This window comes from Haliotis rubra, unplaced genomic scaffold (assembly GCF_003918875.1).
Source record: "Haliotis rubra isolate DU_JTF1 unplaced genomic scaffold, ASM391887v1 Scf64, whole genome shotgun sequence".
NCBI lineage: Eukaryota > Metazoa > Mollusca > Gastropoda > Lepetellida > Haliotidae > Haliotis > Haliotis rubra.
In genome coordinates this window covers 210,388-230,542 of record NW_025767346.1, presented here as the reverse complement: position 1 = coordinate 230,542, position 20,155 = coordinate 210,388, and the positions used below count along the sequence as shown (strand labels likewise).

General features: G+C 41.2%; 1 protein-coding gene across 2 annotated transcripts in view; it reads left to right on the top strand.

Annotated features, from left to right (window-relative positions):
• The first annotated feature begins 864 nt into the window (after positions 1–864).
• LOC124256806 overlaps positions 865–20,155 on the top strand; it is a 24,796-nt gene continuing 5,505 nt past the window's right edge. Inside the window, exons 1-16 of one of the 2 annotated variants that reach the window (XM_046690762.1) lie at positions 865–1,472; positions 2,792–3,048; positions 4,572–4,734; positions 8,205–8,350; positions 8,822–8,851; positions 9,367–9,517; positions 10,137–10,273; positions 11,611–11,755; positions 12,836–12,969; positions 14,298–14,421; positions 15,093–15,226; positions 16,277–16,406; positions 17,221–17,354; positions 17,807–17,960; positions 18,340–18,541; positions 19,457–19,602. In XM_046690762.1, coding sequence (XP_046546718.1) covers positions 2,804–3,048; positions 4,572–4,734; positions 8,205–8,350; positions 8,822–8,851; positions 9,367–9,517; positions 10,137–10,273; positions 11,611–11,755; positions 12,836–12,969; positions 14,298–14,421; positions 15,093–15,226; positions 16,277–16,406; positions 17,221–17,354; positions 17,807–17,960; positions 18,340–18,541; positions 19,457–19,602 — 2,175 coding nt within the window. In that variant the 5' untranslated portion in view covers positions 865–1,472; positions 2,792–2,803. Of the gene's footprint in view, positions 1,473–2,765; positions 3,049–4,571; positions 4,735–8,204; positions 8,351–8,821; positions 8,852–9,366; positions 9,518–10,136; positions 10,274–11,610; positions 11,756–12,835; positions 12,970–14,297; positions 14,422–15,092; positions 15,227–16,276; positions 16,407–17,220; positions 17,355–17,806; positions 17,961–18,339; positions 18,542–19,456; positions 19,603–20,155 lie in introns of both variants that reach the window. The other variant, XM_046690761.1, reaches the window with a different exon arrangement.

Here is a 20,155-nt window from a genome sequence, read left to right as displayed (position 1 = left end):
TTCATGCTCCTTCATGGTTCAGTCTATTTTTCTAACGTTTACGACCGCCTCCGTGGTGTAGTGGTTAGAGCGTCCGCCTGGAGAGCGGAAGGTCGCGGGTTCGATCCCCGACCACGTCATACCAAGAGACGTTAAAATATGGTACTTGTTGGTCCCTGCCTGGCGCTCGGCATTAATGGGTAAAACAAGGACTGGTCGGCTCGGAGTCAGTATAATGTGTCTGAGTGGGGTATTCATGCTTCACTGCGGCATGGTATCTCAGTGGGCTAGCACTATAAAACCAGCTTAAGTCTGGGCTAGTACAAGCAGCCGCACATACACATACACACGCATGCACGTCGTCATATGAGCGAAATATTCTCAAGCACCACGTTAAACCCAATTTCACCTCACCTCACCTCTAACGTTTACTTTCACATTTTGTGATCATATTGTACCATTTACACCTAATGCCTTACTTCTAGACTGACATATAGCTTCTTTAACGATTGAACACATGGTATTAGATTTTTTGTTGAATGCGTTATTGAAAATAGTCCGGTAACATTAATTTTTCAAAATCGTGTTTGGAAAACAATAAATTGCTTACAAACTCAGTTGTGACTTTTTATGATTACCATCCACTACAAAAGCGGATCTGGATTAGCGTATTCTGGTACTACTAAGGGGCGCAACTCTGTCTGATCCCACCGTCATTACTAGTGCTGTTCGTTGAAATATTACCAATGGGATCGGCTATGTTAACGATTTCCAATATTTCCAAGGGGAACTTGTTCGATTCTCAGTACTAGTCGGTAATATTTCTACCTTAACGGAAAAAAATACGGAAACCGAGTCACCCTTTGGACTATCGCTATGATTTCCTACTCATGCAACATGTCCTAACTGTGACCGATAAAGTCCTGCGTTAAAAAACAACAAACGAAAACTGGAATAGGATACCTTGAACTATCTTATGTTTTGTCTTCAACTGATAACAGAGGAAAACTAGAGTAGCTTCCCTTGATCTCTTTGTTGACTGTTGCTAAGAGACGCCAACAGACTTAAACAATGCTTGTGCAAATACAGCGCTATTCTGGTTTTACTGCGATCAATAAACACCTCCTTGCGCAATAGATACACGACATTACAACGTCTGGTGCTACTACAACGTCCACGTAGCAGATAATCGCATCGTTGCCTGGTCATGTTAAATATCACGCTTCACCCCACACGTGGCTTCAACTGAAACATTAACCTTCAAGGTACCGATTTAAAAATCCCGTCCAGGGCTATTAATAAGCATGCCAGTGCCCTAACCATGAATACACATTTATTTTTTTATAAATACTGTCATGCCATACCTAGATATACACCGGTCGACTCTATGACCGTGTCAACAAACTAGCAGCGCCAACACTCGCGGGTGTACATGACGACTGGGTAGACTACCCCGAATAGACTACCCCGAACAGCGAGTTATAAGAATACGGGTGAGTTGTGGAATACAATGTTGTATACATCTTCCGTTGTTGTGTTGTATTGCCTTCATTGGTTTACTTGTGCTGTATTGATTGGATGTATCTGACACGTTGTATTATTTCTTGGTTGCGTTGACCTATATATACATTACAACATACCCGAGAAAAATCACTGGGTTAACGTCGACATGCGTTTCGTGTGCTTTCCTGTTGTTAAGGGCTGAACTCTCAGTCTGTGAAGACACCTGTACCTTAATTTGAATAGATACACGAGTTTACAATTAACAGATTTTAAAATATACGGGAGGAAATTTGACAACAAGCAATGGTTTGACAGCTTATCTATTCGGACTGTTTCGACAGTACTCCATTATTCTTAGCATTGCAGGCTTTCACCACCATTATCATTTCGTTTCACTCAACATTAAGTTTTCAGGGCGGTCGCGTAGCCTAGTGGTTAAAGCGTTCGCCCGTCACGCTGAACACCCGGGTTCGATTCCCTACATGGGTAAAATGTGTGAAGCCCATTTCTGGTGTCACCCGCTATGATATTGCTGGAATATTTCTAAAAACGGTGTAAAACTATACTCACTCATAGCAGTGATAGTAGAGATAGTAGAAATGTCATAACTATTATCATTACAAAATTTCACTACCTTTATCGTTACATGTTTTCGCTAGATTATTACTGCCTGTCTGGATTAATTGTCATTACAACTTACATTGCATTATCATTACATGTTTTCACTTTATTATCATTACATGTTTTCACTTCATTACGATAAATGTTTTCACTATGTTCCATTACATGCTCATTACATGTTTTCATCATTACATAGTTTTCACTTATCATTTATCATTACAAGCTTCCATTACATTATCATTACATTTTTCACTTCATTAACATAAAATGTTTTCACTACTTCATTACAGATATTAATTACATGTTTTCACTATGTTTGTACTACATTATCATTACAAGCTTCCATTACATTATTACATGTTTTCACTTCATTAAGATAAATGTTTTCACTATGTCATCATTACAAGCTTCCATTACATCATCATTACATGTTTTCACTTCATTATCATAACATGTTTTAACTACATTATTGTTCCATGTTGTCACTATGTAGTTATGGGCCGATGGCCTACATTTCTGTAATAAAGGAATTGAACAGTATATTAATCCTGTATATTTTTAGTTACATGGGTATGCTTTGGCTATTGACCAATCGGAATTCGACAAATTTATTTTAAGGGTAATAACATGGTGTATATACCATATAGTTATTGTTATTACAGGTGGATTCGCCTTCCATCGCCTCCAGGTCTCCACCCCAATGTCCCTGTCGTCGATCCTTCAGCAGTATGACGTCTTCACCTCCACGAAGGAGACGAGCGTCAAGTACTGGACGGAACTGATGAAACAGCACAATGATTTGGAGAAAAACGTCACCGTCGCCGACCTCAGGAAGTCGCTGCAGCTGCTGAAAACGGGCGTGGCTAGAGACGACTTCCCCGACGACGAGTCAGCGGCAGGCACGTTCTGTGAGGAGATCCTCACCGACATCATTAAGAGGGTGAAGTAAGTGGATGCTGGTACAGCAATGGATACTGCCTTAATCCTGCTACATGATGTCCGCATCTATAGTGCGTTTCGCTCAAAAGCGGACCGATGAATTGCAATCTAACTCCAAAAACTAATACACATATAATACTCAATGAAACGCTGATCATAATCAAAATATCAGACCAACTCTGTGATTTGTTTGCAGAATTTATGTCCTAAAATTAAAAAAGTTGTTTAACAAACTATCATTAAAATATTGACACAGGTCACTATTTGTTACGAGGGAGGAGTGCAGAGAAAGGGACAGCCAGGTGTTAGAGAAGCACGTGCACAAGTGCCGACAAAGTTATTGATTCATGAACCTGTGCTGTGCCGTCTCCAGCCTTTCGCGCACACCCGGCTGTTCCTTTCTCTGCACTCCACCCTCGTAACAAATAGTGAACTGTGTCAATATTTTAATGAAAGATTATTAAACAACTTTTTTATTTTTAGGACAAAAAATTCTGCAAAAACCTCACAGGGTTGGTATGATGTTTTGATTATGATCAGCGTTTCATTTAGTATTTTATGTTTATTAGTTTTCGAGTTAGATTGCAATTCATCGGTCCGCTTTTGAGCCAGACGGACTTATAAATAAGAGTCTGCACGAGACAATCCACTGATTTCGCGAGTATGCGAGACTACACAGCCTGGACACGATGGCATGGCTATCTTCCAATTGACATACATCCATTTGACCGACACTCGATTGACAGACATTTACTAGAAGATTAATTAGGGAAACATCCACGGGTATAATGGAACAGTCCACTGTCTAGAGAGTAGATTAGAGCTAGAGTTTTGGTCTATCGCCGCTTTTAGCAATATTCCAGCAACATCACGGCGGGGGACACCAGAAATGGGCTTCACACATTGCACCCATGTGGGGAATCGAACCCGGATCTTCGGCGTGACGAGCCAACGCTTTAACCATTAGGCTACCCCACCGCCCCTAGATTAGAGCCTGAAGTTACTGAGAAGTTTGATTGTGCGTAAATAGAACTTTGCTGTGTGATTAAATGATAATAGAAAAACGGGTTTGTCACTGAGAGATTTGATTTTGTTTGATTTGATTCAAACGTATATATTTCATTCCATGGGGATAGAATCATCATTACTCCTGCTAATAAGCATACGAATACCCATGAGACCCTGTAGATAAACATGAACACACGCACGCACGCGTTTAACTTGGTCCTCAGCAACCCATGCTTGTTGTAAGAGGCGACTGACGGGATCGGGTGGTCAGGCTCGCTGACTTGCCGCTATTGTGTACATTGAAGCTCATGATGTAGATCACTGGATTGTCTGGTCCAGACTCGACTATTTACAGACCGCTGCTATATAGCTGGAATATTGTGCAGAATCCATCAACAATCAAACAAACAAACAAACAAACATCACCCACACGCGAGGGCACCCACCCGCCGCTATATACCCCATAACCATGTATGCGACGTTTAAACTCCGTTTCACGTCACCTGCACCTATGGCTGTAGGAGTCTTGACCCTGAGGCGACAGGAGATGGGGAAGCAGGCCTGTTTTACTCCGACTGCCTCGACTTCGTCGTAGCTATGCTGGAGACGGGCCCCGGGACGACGCACATCTCCATGATCGACACTATTCGGGGCTACTCTGATGGGTACAGGAACTACTACCATGTAAGTCAAACTTGGCTACTTGCGCCTGTGAGCACGGCTCCACAGATGATCTAACATAAGCAGCTGATCGTATTTTTGTGGGGAAAAAAGCAAAACTAGTTTTTAATGTCTGTTTTCCAGGGTACGAAGTTGGCGATGATGATGATTATTATTATGATGCTGTGAGAAATGATTGATGATATTGATGATGATGGTAATGATGATATGAGAACTAATCCATGATAATGATGATGATAATGCTGTAAGAATTGATCAGTGATGATGATAATGGTGATATGAGAACTAATCCATGATAATGATGATGATAATGCTGTAAGAATTGATCAGTGATGATGATAATGGTGATATGAGAACTAATCCATGATAATGATGATGATAATGCTGTAAGAACTGATCGATGGTAATGATGATGATGATGTAAGAATTGATCAGTGATGATGATAATGGTGATATGAGAACTAATCCATGATAATGATGATGATAATGCTGTAAGAATTGATCAGTGATGATGATAATGGTGATATGAGAACTAATCCATGATAATGATGATGATAATGCTGTAAGAACTGATCGATGGTAATGATGATGATGATGTAAGAATTGATCAGTGATGATGATAATGGTGATATGAGAACTAATCCATGATAATGATGATGATAATGCTGTAAGAACTGATCGATGGTAATGATGATGATGATGTAAGAATTGATCAGTGATGATGATAATGGTGATATGAGAACTAATCCATGATAATGATGATGATAATGCTGTAAGAATTGATCAGTGATGATGATAATGGTGATATGAGAACTAATCCATGATAATGATGATGATAATGCTGTAAGAACTGATCGATGGTAATGATGATGATGATGTAAGAATTGATCAGTGATGATGATAATGGTGATATGAGAACTAATCCATGATAATGATGATGATAATGCTGTAAGAATTGATCAGTGATGATGATAATGGTGATATGAGAACTAATCCATGATAATGATGATGATAATGCTGTAAGAATTGATCAGTGATGATGATAATGGTGATATGAGAACTAATCCATGATAATGATGATGATAATGCTGTAAGAACTGATCGATGGTAATGATGATGATGATGTAAGAATTGATCAGTGATGATGATAATGGTGATATGAGAACTAATCAATGACGATGATGATGATAATGCTGTAGGAGCTGATAGATGGTAATGATGATGATGGTGATGATGATAATGATGATGTAAGAATTGATCAATGATGATGACGATATTGATGATGATGGTGATGATGATAATGATGATGTAAGAATCGATCAATGATGACGATATTGATGATGATGGTGATGATAATGATAATGCTGTAAGAACTGAGCGATGGTAATGATGATGATGGTGATGATGATGATAATGCTGTAAGAGCTGATATATGGTAATGATGATGATGGTGATGATGATAATGATGTAAGAATCGATCAATGATGATGACGATATTGATGATGATGGTGATGATAATGATAATGCTGTAAGAGCTGATATATGGTAATGATGATGATGGTGATGATGATAATGATGTAAGAATCGATCAATGATGATGACGATATTGATGATGATGGTGATGATAATGATAATGCTGTAAGAGCTGAGCGATGGTAATGATGATGTAAGAATTGATCAATGATGATGACGATATTGATGATGATGGTGATGATGATGATAATGCTGTAAGAACTGAGCGATGGTAATGATGATGTAAGAATTGATCAATGATGATGATAGTGGTGATATGAGAACTAAGCAATGATGATGATGATGATGATAATGCTGTAAGAACTGATCGATGGTAATGATGATGGTGATGATGATAATGATGATGTAAGAATTGATCAATGATGATGACGATATTGATGATGATGGTGATGATGATGATAATGCTGTAAGAACTGAGCGATGGTAATGATGATGTAAGAATTGATCAATGATGATGATAGTGGTGATATGAGAACTAAGCAATGATGATGATGATGATGATAATGCTGTAAGAACTGATCGATGGTAATGATGATGGTGATGATGATAATGATGATGTAAGAATTGATCAATGATGATGACGATATTGATGATGATGGTGATGATGATGATAATGCTGTAAGAACTGAGCGATGGTAATGATGATGTAAGAATTGATCAATGATGATGACGATATTGATGATGATGGTGATGATGATGATAATGCTGTAAGAACTGAGCGATGGTAATGATGATGTAAGAATTGATCAGTGATGATGATAGTGGTGATATGAGAACTAAGCAATGATGATGATGATGATGATAATGCTGTAAGAACTGATCGATGGTAATGATGATGATGATGTAAGAAATGATCAGTGATGATGATAATGGTGATATGAGAACTAATCAATGACGATGATGATGATAATGATGATGTAAGAATTGATCAGTGATGATGATAATGGTGATATGAGAACTAATCAATGACGATGATGATGATAATGCTGTAGGAGCTGATAGATGGTAATGATGTTGATGGTGATGATGATAATGATGATGTAAGAATTGATCAATGATGATGACGATATTGATGATGATGGTGATGATGATAATGATGATGTAAGAATTGATCAATGATGATGACGATATTGATGATGATGGTGATGATGATGATAATGCTGTAAGAACTGATATATGGTAATGATGATGATGGTGATGATGATGATAATGATGATGTAAGAATTGATCAATGATGATGACGATATTGATGATGATGGTGATGATGATAATGATGTAAGAATCGATCAATGATGATGACGATATTGATGATGATGGTGATGATAATGATAATGCTGTAAGAGCTGATATATGGTAATGATGATGGTGATGATGATAATGATGATGTAAGAATTGATCAATGATGATGACGATATTGATGATGATGGTGATGATGATGATAATGCTGTAAGAGCTGATATATGGTAATGATGATGATGGTGATGATGATAATGATGTAAGAATCGATCAATGATGATGACGATATTGATGATGATGGTGATGATGATGATAATGCTGTAAGAACTGAGCGATGGTAATGATGATGTAAGAATTGATCAATGATGATGACGATATCGATGATGATGGTGATGATGATGATAATGCTGTAAGAACTGAGCGATGGTAATGATGATGTAAGAATTGATCAATGATGATGATAGTGGTGATATGAGAACTAAGCAATGATGATGATGATGATGATAATGCTGTAAGAACTGATCGATGGTAATGATGATGATGTAAGAATTGATCAATGATGATTATGATGATGATGATGATGGTGATGATGATAGAAAGTTATCTATAGTACACATACCAGTTTCTACATCTACATAAATTGAACAGCATTGTTACTGGCCTCCATTACAATAATACTTAATGTCAACACTACTTACCCCAAGTGGGACACGACCCCCGAGACGCTGCGACCGGTCCTGAAGGCTCTCACCAGGGAGTTCACATCCAGGGAACCAGGGTTCGACTACGACATCTACAGCAGGTTTCTCCGCAGTAGCTTCAGCTACGTCGTCGACAAGAAGAGAGACCCGTATGTTTAACATCACCCTATACTGAAAACAATGCCCTTTTCAAAACTGTCTCGATAATTTCTGAGAGAAGTGCTTTGCAGTTCAACTATCACACGTGATAGAGCTTGTAGGTAAAACAATTAATTATACATGATAATATTTAATGAATTTCTGTATAAAGTCTGAGAGAGAGAGAGAGAGAGAGAGAGAGAGAACTGGAGAGAGACAGAGAGAGAGACACAGAGAGAGAGAGAGAGAGAGAGAGAGAGAGAGACAGAGAGAGAGAGGAGAGGTAAAGGATTTTGGTACACGTGGTATTTAAAAGATTCTCCAGTACCAATCTAAAATTTCTGTATCGTTTTGTTTTTATTTTATGTCATTTCAAACAAATGGGTATCGTTTGTTTTGGATATTAGTTTATAAAATGTTATCTTAAAACTCCCATATTATGGTCCAACAAATAAATAATCCACTTTTGCTCTATATTCCAGTCGTTATGTAGACACAGGGACGCAGCTCAGGTAAAGTACGGTATTGTATCATCTTTGTGGTTTAGTTTGGTCTGTTGTTTAACGCCCCAGTCAGCAATATTGCAGCTATATGACGGCGGACTGTAAATGATCGAGGCTGGACCAGACAATCTAGAGATTGAGATCGATGTGTATACATGTAACTGAACCGTAATCTAATCAAACAGCAAAGAACACCGATTAGCGCAGACTAGATTCTTGCATCAAATTACGTTAAAGTCAATGAAGTAGTTTCTTGGTCGTGTTTGAATGACTTGCTAGTGATAAACATCGATCTACATTTGGGATACGATGACATGTGTCAACCAAATCAGCGAGCCTGACCACCCGATCCCGTTAGTCGCCTCGTTCGACAAGCATGGGTTACTGAAGATCAATTCCACCCCGAATCTTCACGGGTCTAACGACATAACAAAACAGGGTAGTGAACTAACATGTACCAAATGCATGTCGAACTGTATAATCTAGTTGTATACATGATGTGTATTGTACATGTACTTTACCAGAAAAGAGTTATACGTGGAGGCCCAGGAAGACTTCCTGGAGTTGTACATGTTCCACGAGACTTCCTTCCTGTCACGTGACGATGACGTCATGGATACGCAAAGGTTCCTCTCACAGATGATATGCAGTGTTTATGAAAACGGCATCTTCCATGTAAGTGAAGAGCCAGTGGTTTAGATTTTTTTCTTCTTTTGTTGGGGGCGGTGGGGTAACCCATTAGATAAACACTCGTCTCCTCAAGACGAGGGCTCGAGCACGATTCCTCACAATTTATGAACCCTATTCTTGGTGTCCCCTGCCGTGATTTTATTCGAGTATTGCAAAAGGTAGCGTAACTCATTCACACTTCTTTTGTTTGATGCCTCGCACAGAGTGAGTGAGTGAGTTTAGTTTTACGCCGCTTTTAGCAATATTCCAGCAATATCACGGCGGGGGACACCAGGAATGGGCTTAACACATTGCACCCATGTGGGGATTCGAACCCGGGTCTTCGGTGTGACGAGCCAACGCTTTAACCACTGGGCTACCCCACCCCCCGATATTAGGATCAATGTCCCACACCATGGGGTACAATCGCACGCAATCAGCCAGTTCCTTCAAGCATGCGTTATCATAACTTCGATTCATTGAGTACACACAAGCTTTCGCATAAGGAAATAAGTGTGAATTCTGGTACTGAAATTGTGAATATTTTAGACCTATATACTTTGAAGTTGACTTCTAAGTACTGAATGATTTTTGGTAATTTGTATCAACACTATCCTTTTGTAAGGGAATAAAAAATGTTGACGTCTTCCGACGTCATCTGAGTCGACTTCAACAAGCAATCGGTCAAGCAGACTTCCCGCAGAGCAGCAAGACACTGAAGATTGTCATGGACATTCTCCACGACCTGCTTGCAGCTGTCAGGTAAGACCACTGCGCAGAGTTAGGGAGTATAGGTCGCTGAGCAGATCTGAAAAGAGTGAGAGAGTGGGTCGCTGAGTAGATCTGTGAGTGAGTGAGTGAGTGAGTGGGTCGGTGTGTAGGTCTGAGAGTGAGTGAGTGGGTCGCTGTGTAGGCCTGAGAGTGAGTGAGTGACTGTCGCTGTGTAAGTTTGTGAGTGAGTGAGTGGGTCGCTGTGTAGGTCTGTCAGTGAGTGAATGAGTGAGCGGGTCGCTGTGTAGGTCTGTGAGTGAGTAAGTGAGTGGGTCACTGTGTAGGTCTGTGAGTGAGTAAGTGAGTGGGTCACTGTGTAGGTCTGTGAGTGAGTGAGTGACTGTGTCGCTGTGTAGGTCTGTGAGTGAGTAACTGTGTCGCTGTGTAAGTCTGTGACTCTGTGAGTGGGTCGGTGTGTAGGTCTATGAGTGAGTGAGTGACTGGGTCGCTGTGTAGGTATGTGAGAGAATGAGTGACTGTGTCGCTGTGTAGGTCTGTGAGTGAGTGAGTGACTGTGTCGCTGTGTAGGTCTATGACTGAGTGACTGGGTCGCTGTGTAGGTCTGTGAGTGAGTGACTGGGTTGCTGTGTAGGTCTGTGAGTGAGTGAGTGACTGTGTAGGTCTGTGAGTGAGTAACTCTGTCGCTGTGTAGGTCTGTGACTCTGTGAGTGGGTCGCTGTTTAGGTATGTGAGTGAGTGTGTCATTGTGTAGGTCTGTGAGTGAGTGAGGGGATTGGAGGATAAATTAATGAGCGAGCAGGTTGGTTGATGAATATTTTTTTAAGGCGAGTGAGTGTGTTGCGTGTTCGAGTGAGTGAGTATGGATTTACGCGCTTGCAAAAGTAGTCTCTCAATATCACGATGGGTGAACACCAGTAATGAGCGTCATGGTAGTGCGTCGTGAGTGTATGTGCTACGGACGAATGCTAACACTGGTCAAGGCTTTAGAAGCTGCAACACAACCCTTGAGCCAGATTTCGGCTGTTTTATTGAACACCAAGAATGTGCAATTTTGACCTGTACCTACAAAGAATACAACCATCCCTTCGATGGCACTCCATTTTGGACGACCAGCAACGACACTTTGGTGTGTCCTTATGTATCTCCATTCGGAACTTGTCGTCTTAGTTTTCCACGGCTGCTTCGCTTACCGAGAACGGAAGCATCGGCGCTGATTGACTGTGAAGGTAACGAGATCTCGGACCTAACGAGATCTCAAACCAAACGAGATCTCGGATGTTCACGCAGTGAAAAAGATCTGTTTTTAAGCATAATGTTTTTACCATAACTGTCGTCCTCTCATACCCAACTGTATCTATCTGTTTCAGAGAAGGTAACCTATTTGTTCAACTGTCGAGTGACGTACTGTCATTTCTGGTCAACATGTGTAAGGATAAGCATGGTCGCCAAATTCACCATCTGGTCAAGGAGGTGGGGGTGTTGTACAACGGCGTCACTGACACAGTACTGAAGGTCAGGGTCAGAGCTCAGTTCGTATCACTTTGTTATTTAATCCCTAAAATACATCTTTTCTACCATTCTGCTCTGTGCGAAGATATCAGTCAGTAAAAATGCTAAAAAAAACCCAGTGCAAATATAAGCTGTTGTTAAAAGATGTTAGTGAGTGTTTGGTAATATGACAGGCGATTGGTAAGTAAGATCCGGGTTAGAATTGGTCTTCAGCAACCCATGCTTGTCCTAAGAGGCGACTATAGTCCGTTTGGCTCAAAGCGGACGGATGAATTGCAATCTAACTCGAAAACTAATAAACATAACATACTCAATGAAACGCTGATCATAATCAAAACATCATACCCTCTCTGTGAGCTTTTGCAGAATTTTTGTCCTAAAAATAATAAAGTTGTTTAACAAACTATCATTAAAATATTGACACAGTTCACTGTTTGTTACGAGGGAGGAGTGCAGAGAAAGGGACAGCCAGGTGTTCGAGAAGCACGTTCACAGACAAAGTTATTTATTCATTAACCTGTGCTGTGCCGTCTCCATCCGTTCTCGAACACATGGCTGTCCCTTTCTCTGCACTCCTCCCTCGTAACAAATAGTGAACTGTGTCAATATTTTAATGATAAATTGTTAAACAATTTTTTAATTTTTAGGACAAAAATTCTGCAAAAACCTCACAGAATGGGTATGATGTTTTGATTATGATCAGCGTTTCATTGAGTATTTTATGTTTATTAGTTTTCGAGTTAGATTGCAATTCATCCGTCCGCTATTGAGCCAAACGGACTATAACGGGGATCGGGTGTTCAGGTTCGCTGACCTTTTGACACTTGTCATCGTATCCCAGTTGCATAGGTCTATGCTCATGATGTTGATCACTGGATTAATTGACTCCAGCAATAAGTATTGTTAAGTGCGGCGTTAAACAGCAAACAAAGCATAAACAAACAAACATGACGTATGTCTTCAGTTGTGTTTCTTTAACCCCCTACAGCAGTGTTCCAGGAATATGGTGCCTGTAATTCCAGACCGGACATCTAGGCCAATATTAACTCGACGCCATGGATCAATGTCAGAATTCCTTTCCAGGGTAATTCAAGCCTCTTCGAGACAATGACTCCAGCGTTCGGACAGTTCCTTGACCAGCTGACTGACCACAGCTTCCTCGACGCCTTACTGGTCAAACCTGCCGTCTGCAACGTCATCTGCGGCAGCATGAACAAGTAAGCAGTGACATCTTTAACGATGACGCAGCCTCATATTGAAAATCCTTTTGGTACAAGCTATTATAAGTATGGTCTTTGGAATGAAGGGTTAAAGGTCGCCAACTCGTCTAAGACGCCCCAATCAGCAGTACTGACTAGGGCAAGACTGAAACACATGCCCGTGAGTTCGAATCCCGGTTAGCCACGATTACGTTCTAAGGTTTGTGGGGACCATAGTATACATGAAATTGTGCGATGCATAAAAAAACATAAAGTTTTGAATGGAGGTTTAACGAAATCAGAATTGACTTTCAATTTGTGTGAGTTGATTGTGGCATGAACCTTTAACGAGTGATGGCCAGACATTGTATAAGTGAGTGCGTGAGTGAGTGAGTTTAGTTTTACACCGCTTTTGGTAATATTCCCGCAATATCACGGCGGGGGACACCAAAATTGGCCTTCAAACATTGTACCCATATGGGGAATCGGACCCGGGTCATCGTGACGAGCGAACGCTTTAAACGCTATCTAACCACATACACACACCCCTTCCCCCCACTTCACATACCCACACACTCACACACCCTCGCCTACTGTTGTTTGACGGGTTCGATTTCCCCAATTTCTGGCGTACCTCGCCGTGATGCGGCTGGAATTTGGCTATATGTGCATAAATCTAAACTCACTCACTCACCGTATTATGTTGAACATTGAGTGAGTTTAGTTTTACGCCGCACTCTGCAATAACTATATGGCGGCGGTTTGTAATCGAGTCTGGACCAGACAATCCAGTGATCAACACCATGAACGTCGATCTACGCAATTGGGATACCATGACATGTGTCGACCAAGTCAGCAAGCCTGGCCACCCGATCCCGTGAGTCGCCCCTTGCGACAAGCATGGATTACTGAAGACCAATTCAAACCCGGATTTTCACGGGTCCTTAAGATTAAGAGACATAACCTCGTGGAGCACAGTAGTGCAGTGGTAAGGCGTCTGCCTATCACGCTGAAGACCCGGGTTCGATCCCCGGTGGAGGCACCTAGGCTCGGGTCCCGAGGTGGGCACATTTACGTAGTATCCTTGGACAAGATACTTAGATCCACATTGTCTCAGTTCACCCAGCTGTAAAATGGGTATCCGTGAGGATGTGCTGGCAATGTTCGTTGCGAACATTGTTTAGTTCGTTGCGCCTAACAGGCAGCATGACTGTATACTCCCCAGGGAGTTGAAAAAGTATCGGAAAGTACGATAGTGTCCTATGACCGGGGATAGTAATGTACGTAGCGCCGTGAGCAGGCAAAGTGCCTGGATGTGAGCGCCATATAAGCGGACTCTGTTGCAGCTCCAAGGAACACATCGGTTTGCTGATTAGCCTCCTGAAGTCCCTGGTAAAGATACCCAAACGTCACTGTGCGGACACAGCTCAGACGGTGCTGACTGTCAAGGACAAGTTCCTGAAATGGAAGGTCGGTGTTCGAAACAAATCGTTACGTTAATAATTGATGGGGGCGGAGGGGTAGCCTAAAGGTTAAAGTGTTCGCTGGTCAGGTCAAAGACCCGGATTCGAATCACTCACTAATAATTAATGTCAGTGTACTAATGCGAAGTACAAAAGATAGTACACATATGATGTTTTGGAATTATTTAAAAAATAGGTAAATATTTTGAAAACGGTTTTGCTTTTCACTTACAAGTCACAAACGCCGTGCACAGGTTGCCAAAATACCGCAGATACCCTGTGCAGTGTGTGCTTGTCGTAAGAGGCGACTATTAAAGGGATCGGGTGGTCAGGCTCGCTGACTTGGTTGACACATGTCATCGGTTCCTAATTGCGCAGATCGATGCGTATGCTGTTGATCACTGGATTGTCTGGTCCAGACTCGATTATTTACAGACCTCCGCCATATAGCTGGAATATTGCTGAGTGCGGCGTAAAACTAAACTCACTCGCTCATTGCATCTAAAGGCATAGGTCACCCAGTTGTCTCCCTAGTTTTGGCCTTAGAAAGATAGTCCCCCTTTCGCACCAGAATCCACTAATCTTGGGTTCGATTTCCAGTATTTTTAGTTTATTCATTTACACATTTCGCTATCATTGAAATGAACAGGTTTAATTGTTGGAATTTTTGTACTTTAGCCCCATGTGACCGATGCACAGGATGTCCTTGACCTTATAACTGACGTCGAGATATCTGGTGACCCGGATGACAACAAGGAGACACTGACCACCTTCTACGCCAGCGTCTTGTCTCAGTTCCTGGAACAGATTAAGTAAGTTATTGAACCAAATATTTCCTTTCCTCTTTGTAATTTTAGGGGCTGTGGGGTAGCCTAGTGGTTAAGGAGTTAGCTCGTCGCGCTGAAGACCCCGGTTCGATTCCCACATGGGCACAATGTGTGAAGCCCATTTCTGGTATCCCCCGCCGTGATATTGCTGGAAAATAGCGGCGTAAAACAAAACTCAACCCACTCTTTCTAATTTTAACCACGATTATTTAAATAAATTAGATAATCAAAACACATAATAACCCAAACATTTTGTGATAACGTAAACAAGTTGAAGGTCCTAAAGAAGGTATTAGGGTCACTTGTCTTGAAAATGCTTCATAAGTAACGGACCAGACCAGGCCCCGATTTCTCGAAACAAACTTAAGTTTTTACTCAAATTTCAAACTGAGTCTGACAATTTGAAACAGCTGCATTTTTAACTCAACTGCATTTTTTAAATAAAAAAAGCCCAAACAACTTAAGTAATCTACCCACCAAACTCAAATTGTCTACTAAGTTTGAGTGTAATATTGATTTCAGTTTATTCTGGGAAATGCATTTTCCTACGTTTTCTCAAATTTGAGTCAAAACTCAGACTTAAGTCAAAACTCAGACTTAAGTTTGTTTCTAGAAATCGGGGCCAGAACTTCTGTTACGCTCAGACCGGGATACTCGACATAAGAGGTATAAATATAAACTGACGTTCAAAAGAAAGTACACACCTGATGCGTTGGTAAAATGTTTTCCTGAAAACAGCGTAACATTTAGAAAAGTGTTTTGATTGCAACTCACAAGTTACAAACATTGTGTTTGTGTTGCAATAACACCATAGATATCGTAGCCAATTGGAACATTGCTTGCAAAATATTTACGTTGTTTTGATAGTCTCAAAGCACCAAGTGTGTACTTTCTTTTGCACATCAGTATACGTTAAAAGTACATATGACGGCGGGGTGGATTATATGGAAGACTGTACAAAGTTTATTATGATTTGTGATTTGGAACACCCACCTTTAACTATATAAGTATCATGTTCGTGTGTTGGTGTTTCAGACGTGACCGGGTCATCAAAGAGCTGAATGAACGCATGGTTCACTATTGCTTGAAGTGTCTTGCATCAAGGTCAACGTTCATGTTCAGGTTGGGGTCAGAGGTCGTAACAAGGGTGGAGTTCAATATCAAGGTAAGAAGCACGATAACTATGTCATTATAATTTTACAAAGTTATATTCTAAGAAAAGGTCACACTGAGGTTTCCAGCAGGATAACTAAGCGATAAGAAATTTTAAAATTTACATTTTAGAACAAGGTCAAAATAAGATAACAAGCACGATTACTATCGTTCGTTTTACGTCGATTCGTTCGACACAGTTATATTTTTTAGAACAGGTTAAAATGAGGGAGTGGATATGTTTAGATGCCGCTTTTAGCAATATTCAAGGAATTCGGAGAATGCCAGAAATAGGAATCGAAACCGAGGCTCCAGTGGGACGAATGACGCTTTATCAGCCTGGCTACTTCACATTCAACAAAGATCACGGAGAAAAAGTGATGAAGAAGATTGTCTTGGCTTCTGATTTTATTGAGGCCCAGTGGCTAGAGCGTTCACTTGTCAAAACCCTGGGTCCTATTCCTTACTAGAACACAATCTGTGAAGTTCATTTCTTATGTCCTACACCGTGATATTGCTGGAATGCTGATAAAAGCGGCGTAAAACCATACCAACTTACTGGTATAAGTAATATATCTATCGATGGCCTTCAAAGTGTTGTACAGTGGAATTTTAAAATTCTTTTCAAATATAGTGAAACAAGGAAATCAACAAATGCGATAAAATTCAGCTTTAGTTTTTGAAAAAAAATCGAGAAACCAACGATCGATACCTAAAGTCTTAAAAACCTAAATCAACACGTATAACCAAATTTGAGTTGAAAGGAATAAGCGACAATCTAAGGCTTGTTTGATATATCAGTAGTTAGTAAACTGGGTCTTTTTCAGAAAGAAAAGACGTTGATGTTCCACTCCATGAAGACGCTCCAGCCACTCCTTGAAGATGCTGACTTCCGGTGGGACCTGCCCTCAGCGCGCAACATTGCGCAGACCCTGGCTGCGCAGGCAATGGACGCCATTACGTAAGACAATAAGGTTTTGATAAATAAATGAAAAATGAGTTGCCAGTTAAACTACCTGTCATCTTAGAGATTGCAACTTGGCTCTCATTCCAAACATTACCTTTCATCAGATTTACAGGGGCGTTGGGGTAGTCCAGTGGTTAAAGCGTTTGCTCGTCACGCCGAAGACCCGTGTTCAATTCCTCGCATGTGTGTGTAAAATGTGTGAAGCCCATTTCTGGTGTCCCCCGCCGTGATATTGCTGGAATATTGCTAAAAGCGGCTTAAAACTAAACTCACAACTCAAATACATTCTAAGTGGCTGTTATAATTCAGAAATGAATCGTGATGTTTTAAAGTCACGTGTTTGTTTATATCGCTAAGCCGTTGGGTATCGCTCACTGTCTACCTTTAATCAAGTCGGCCCTGAGAATTGTACTTTATCAGTATCTTCGTTCCCATCTTGGTTTCAGAGATGCTAAGATCCTGTCTGATGAGGAAATTGGTATTCTGATGTCTTTGACGATGTCCGCGACACAAAGAGAATTCATCAATCCCGACAACAACTCTCCCGACACCGTCTTCTACGACCTATACTCCACTGTTTGTACAAGGTTGTGTAAGATGGTGAGTGCCTGCTTGCGAGTGAGTGAGTGAGTGAGTGAGTACCTGCTTGCGTATGTGTGTGCGTGGTCCAAAAACATTGGAGCTTTTTCTTTATTAGGCTGATATTCCTGTATATCAACTGAGGAAAAATTCTGCAAATGCCACACATCATGACGAGAAACATTTGGCTTTACTCTGAAACGTGAAGATATGTTCGTTCCTCAAGCTTGGTTGACCCAAGTCATCGTATCCCAATTGAGTAGATCGATGCTCATGATGTTGAGTACTGGATTGTCTAGTCCAGATTACAGACAGCCGCCATAATTATAGCTGGGATATGGCCGAGTGCCACGTTAAACAAGAAACAAACAAAGCATTTATCTGTTCCTTCTGTACACAGATAGACAACCCGGGGACAGCAGCGAAAGCCTCCCAGTTGATCTGCAGAATAGTGACCTTCATGGGCAACGAGTTTGAGCAGATCCAGAGCCTTGCTATCAGCCATGTAGCCTCCATAGCCTCTAAGGAGGCTAAGGCCCTAGCCCCGCACTTGGAGGCCATGGTCAAGCTGTTCGTGGATGAGGAGAACACAGACATGCTGTGTGAGTGTAGATGGAGAGTTATAACATACATGTCAACCTTAGATACAGTAACGAAATTAAAATCACCACCAATTTTAGTTCATTATATATAGACCAAAACAGTTCGTTATAACTGTCAGTTTGACCCGTGAAGATCCGGGTTAGAATTGATCTTCAGTAACCCATGCTTGTCGTAAGAGACGACAAACGGGATCGGGTGGTCAGGCTCGCTGACCTGGTCGACACATGTCATGGTATCCCAATTGTATAGATCGAAGCTCATGCTGTTGATCACGGGATTGTCTGGTCTAGACTCGATTATTTACAGACCGCAGCCACATAGCTGGAATATTGGTGAGTGCGGCGTAAAACTAAACTCGCTCACTCACCAAATTTTGAATTCTAAAGTTCAGTAAGGTCAAATCTGGCAAGGAAGCAAGAGAAATGAAATAAATGCCTACTGCTATAAAATGAATCTCAAATGAACCCGCAGAAGTTATTAATCCGTACTTCCCATGAACAGCAGATACAAAGCAAGGTTTAGTCTTAGGTCAGTTGCATATTGACGAACACACGTAGAGCATCATTCCTTGTTCCCTGTTCCATGACTTTTATACCTACTATCCCCAAACGTCAGAGTTTGTTTGGCAGTAGATGTCTGACTGAGTTCAAAGCTGCTTCCAGCAATATTCCCACTTAAATCACTGTATGGCAGATATACGTGATGTTCACCCACAAACGAAAGACACCGCAATAAGGGCGGTGGGATAGCCCAGTGTTTAAAGCGCTGAAGACCCGGGTTCGATTTCCCACATGGGCACAATGTGTGAAGCCCATTTCTTGTGTCCCCCGCCGTGATATTGCTGGAATATTGCTAAAGGTGGCGTAGAACTAAACTCAGTCACTCCCATCACATTATGTAAATCGAATTTTCAGTCCCCATAACCAAAGTGTACCCGTCCAACCCAGAGCCCCTCGCGCCGCACTTTTCGACCTTCTTTGACCTCATGGACAGTCGGGATGATGACGTGAGGGAGCTTGTCCTGTCACTGATGATAGACGTAGCCCAACGTCAACCACAGGTACGTGATGGAATACCTCGGTATAACGCATCCTTAACTGTGTATTGAGTGAGTGAGTGAGTTAAAATTTAACGTCACCTCGGCAATATGTCTTCCATATAGTGACGAGAATTGTTGTACATACACTATACATACAAGTAGTTAAAGAACCAGTCATCGACTGACTGTAAAATAACTTGAGTATCACGAAAAGAGTTAAAACTAGCTAGCATATATCTTTAATGAAGAAAACTATTTTAGACAATACAACGTAAAAATGGGCTATTGATCGCCAACAACTGAAAGTAGATCACCATACTAGGGACCATGGGGACTTACAGTGCCTTCGGTACCTGCATGGCCGCTAGCTGGATTTACACCATCCCTTCAGTTGCTGGCGACTGTAGGCAAATTTAGCACACAATTAAAATAACAATAATGCTACGAGTAAAAACGTGGAAGATTAAATTGTCTTTCGAATGTTTTGGGACTTACGAATCTGCTCAGGAGGACACTAATTGTACGGTACTTCAGCCCCCCTTGAGGATACAGCCACTAAAAACCTAAGTCGCAT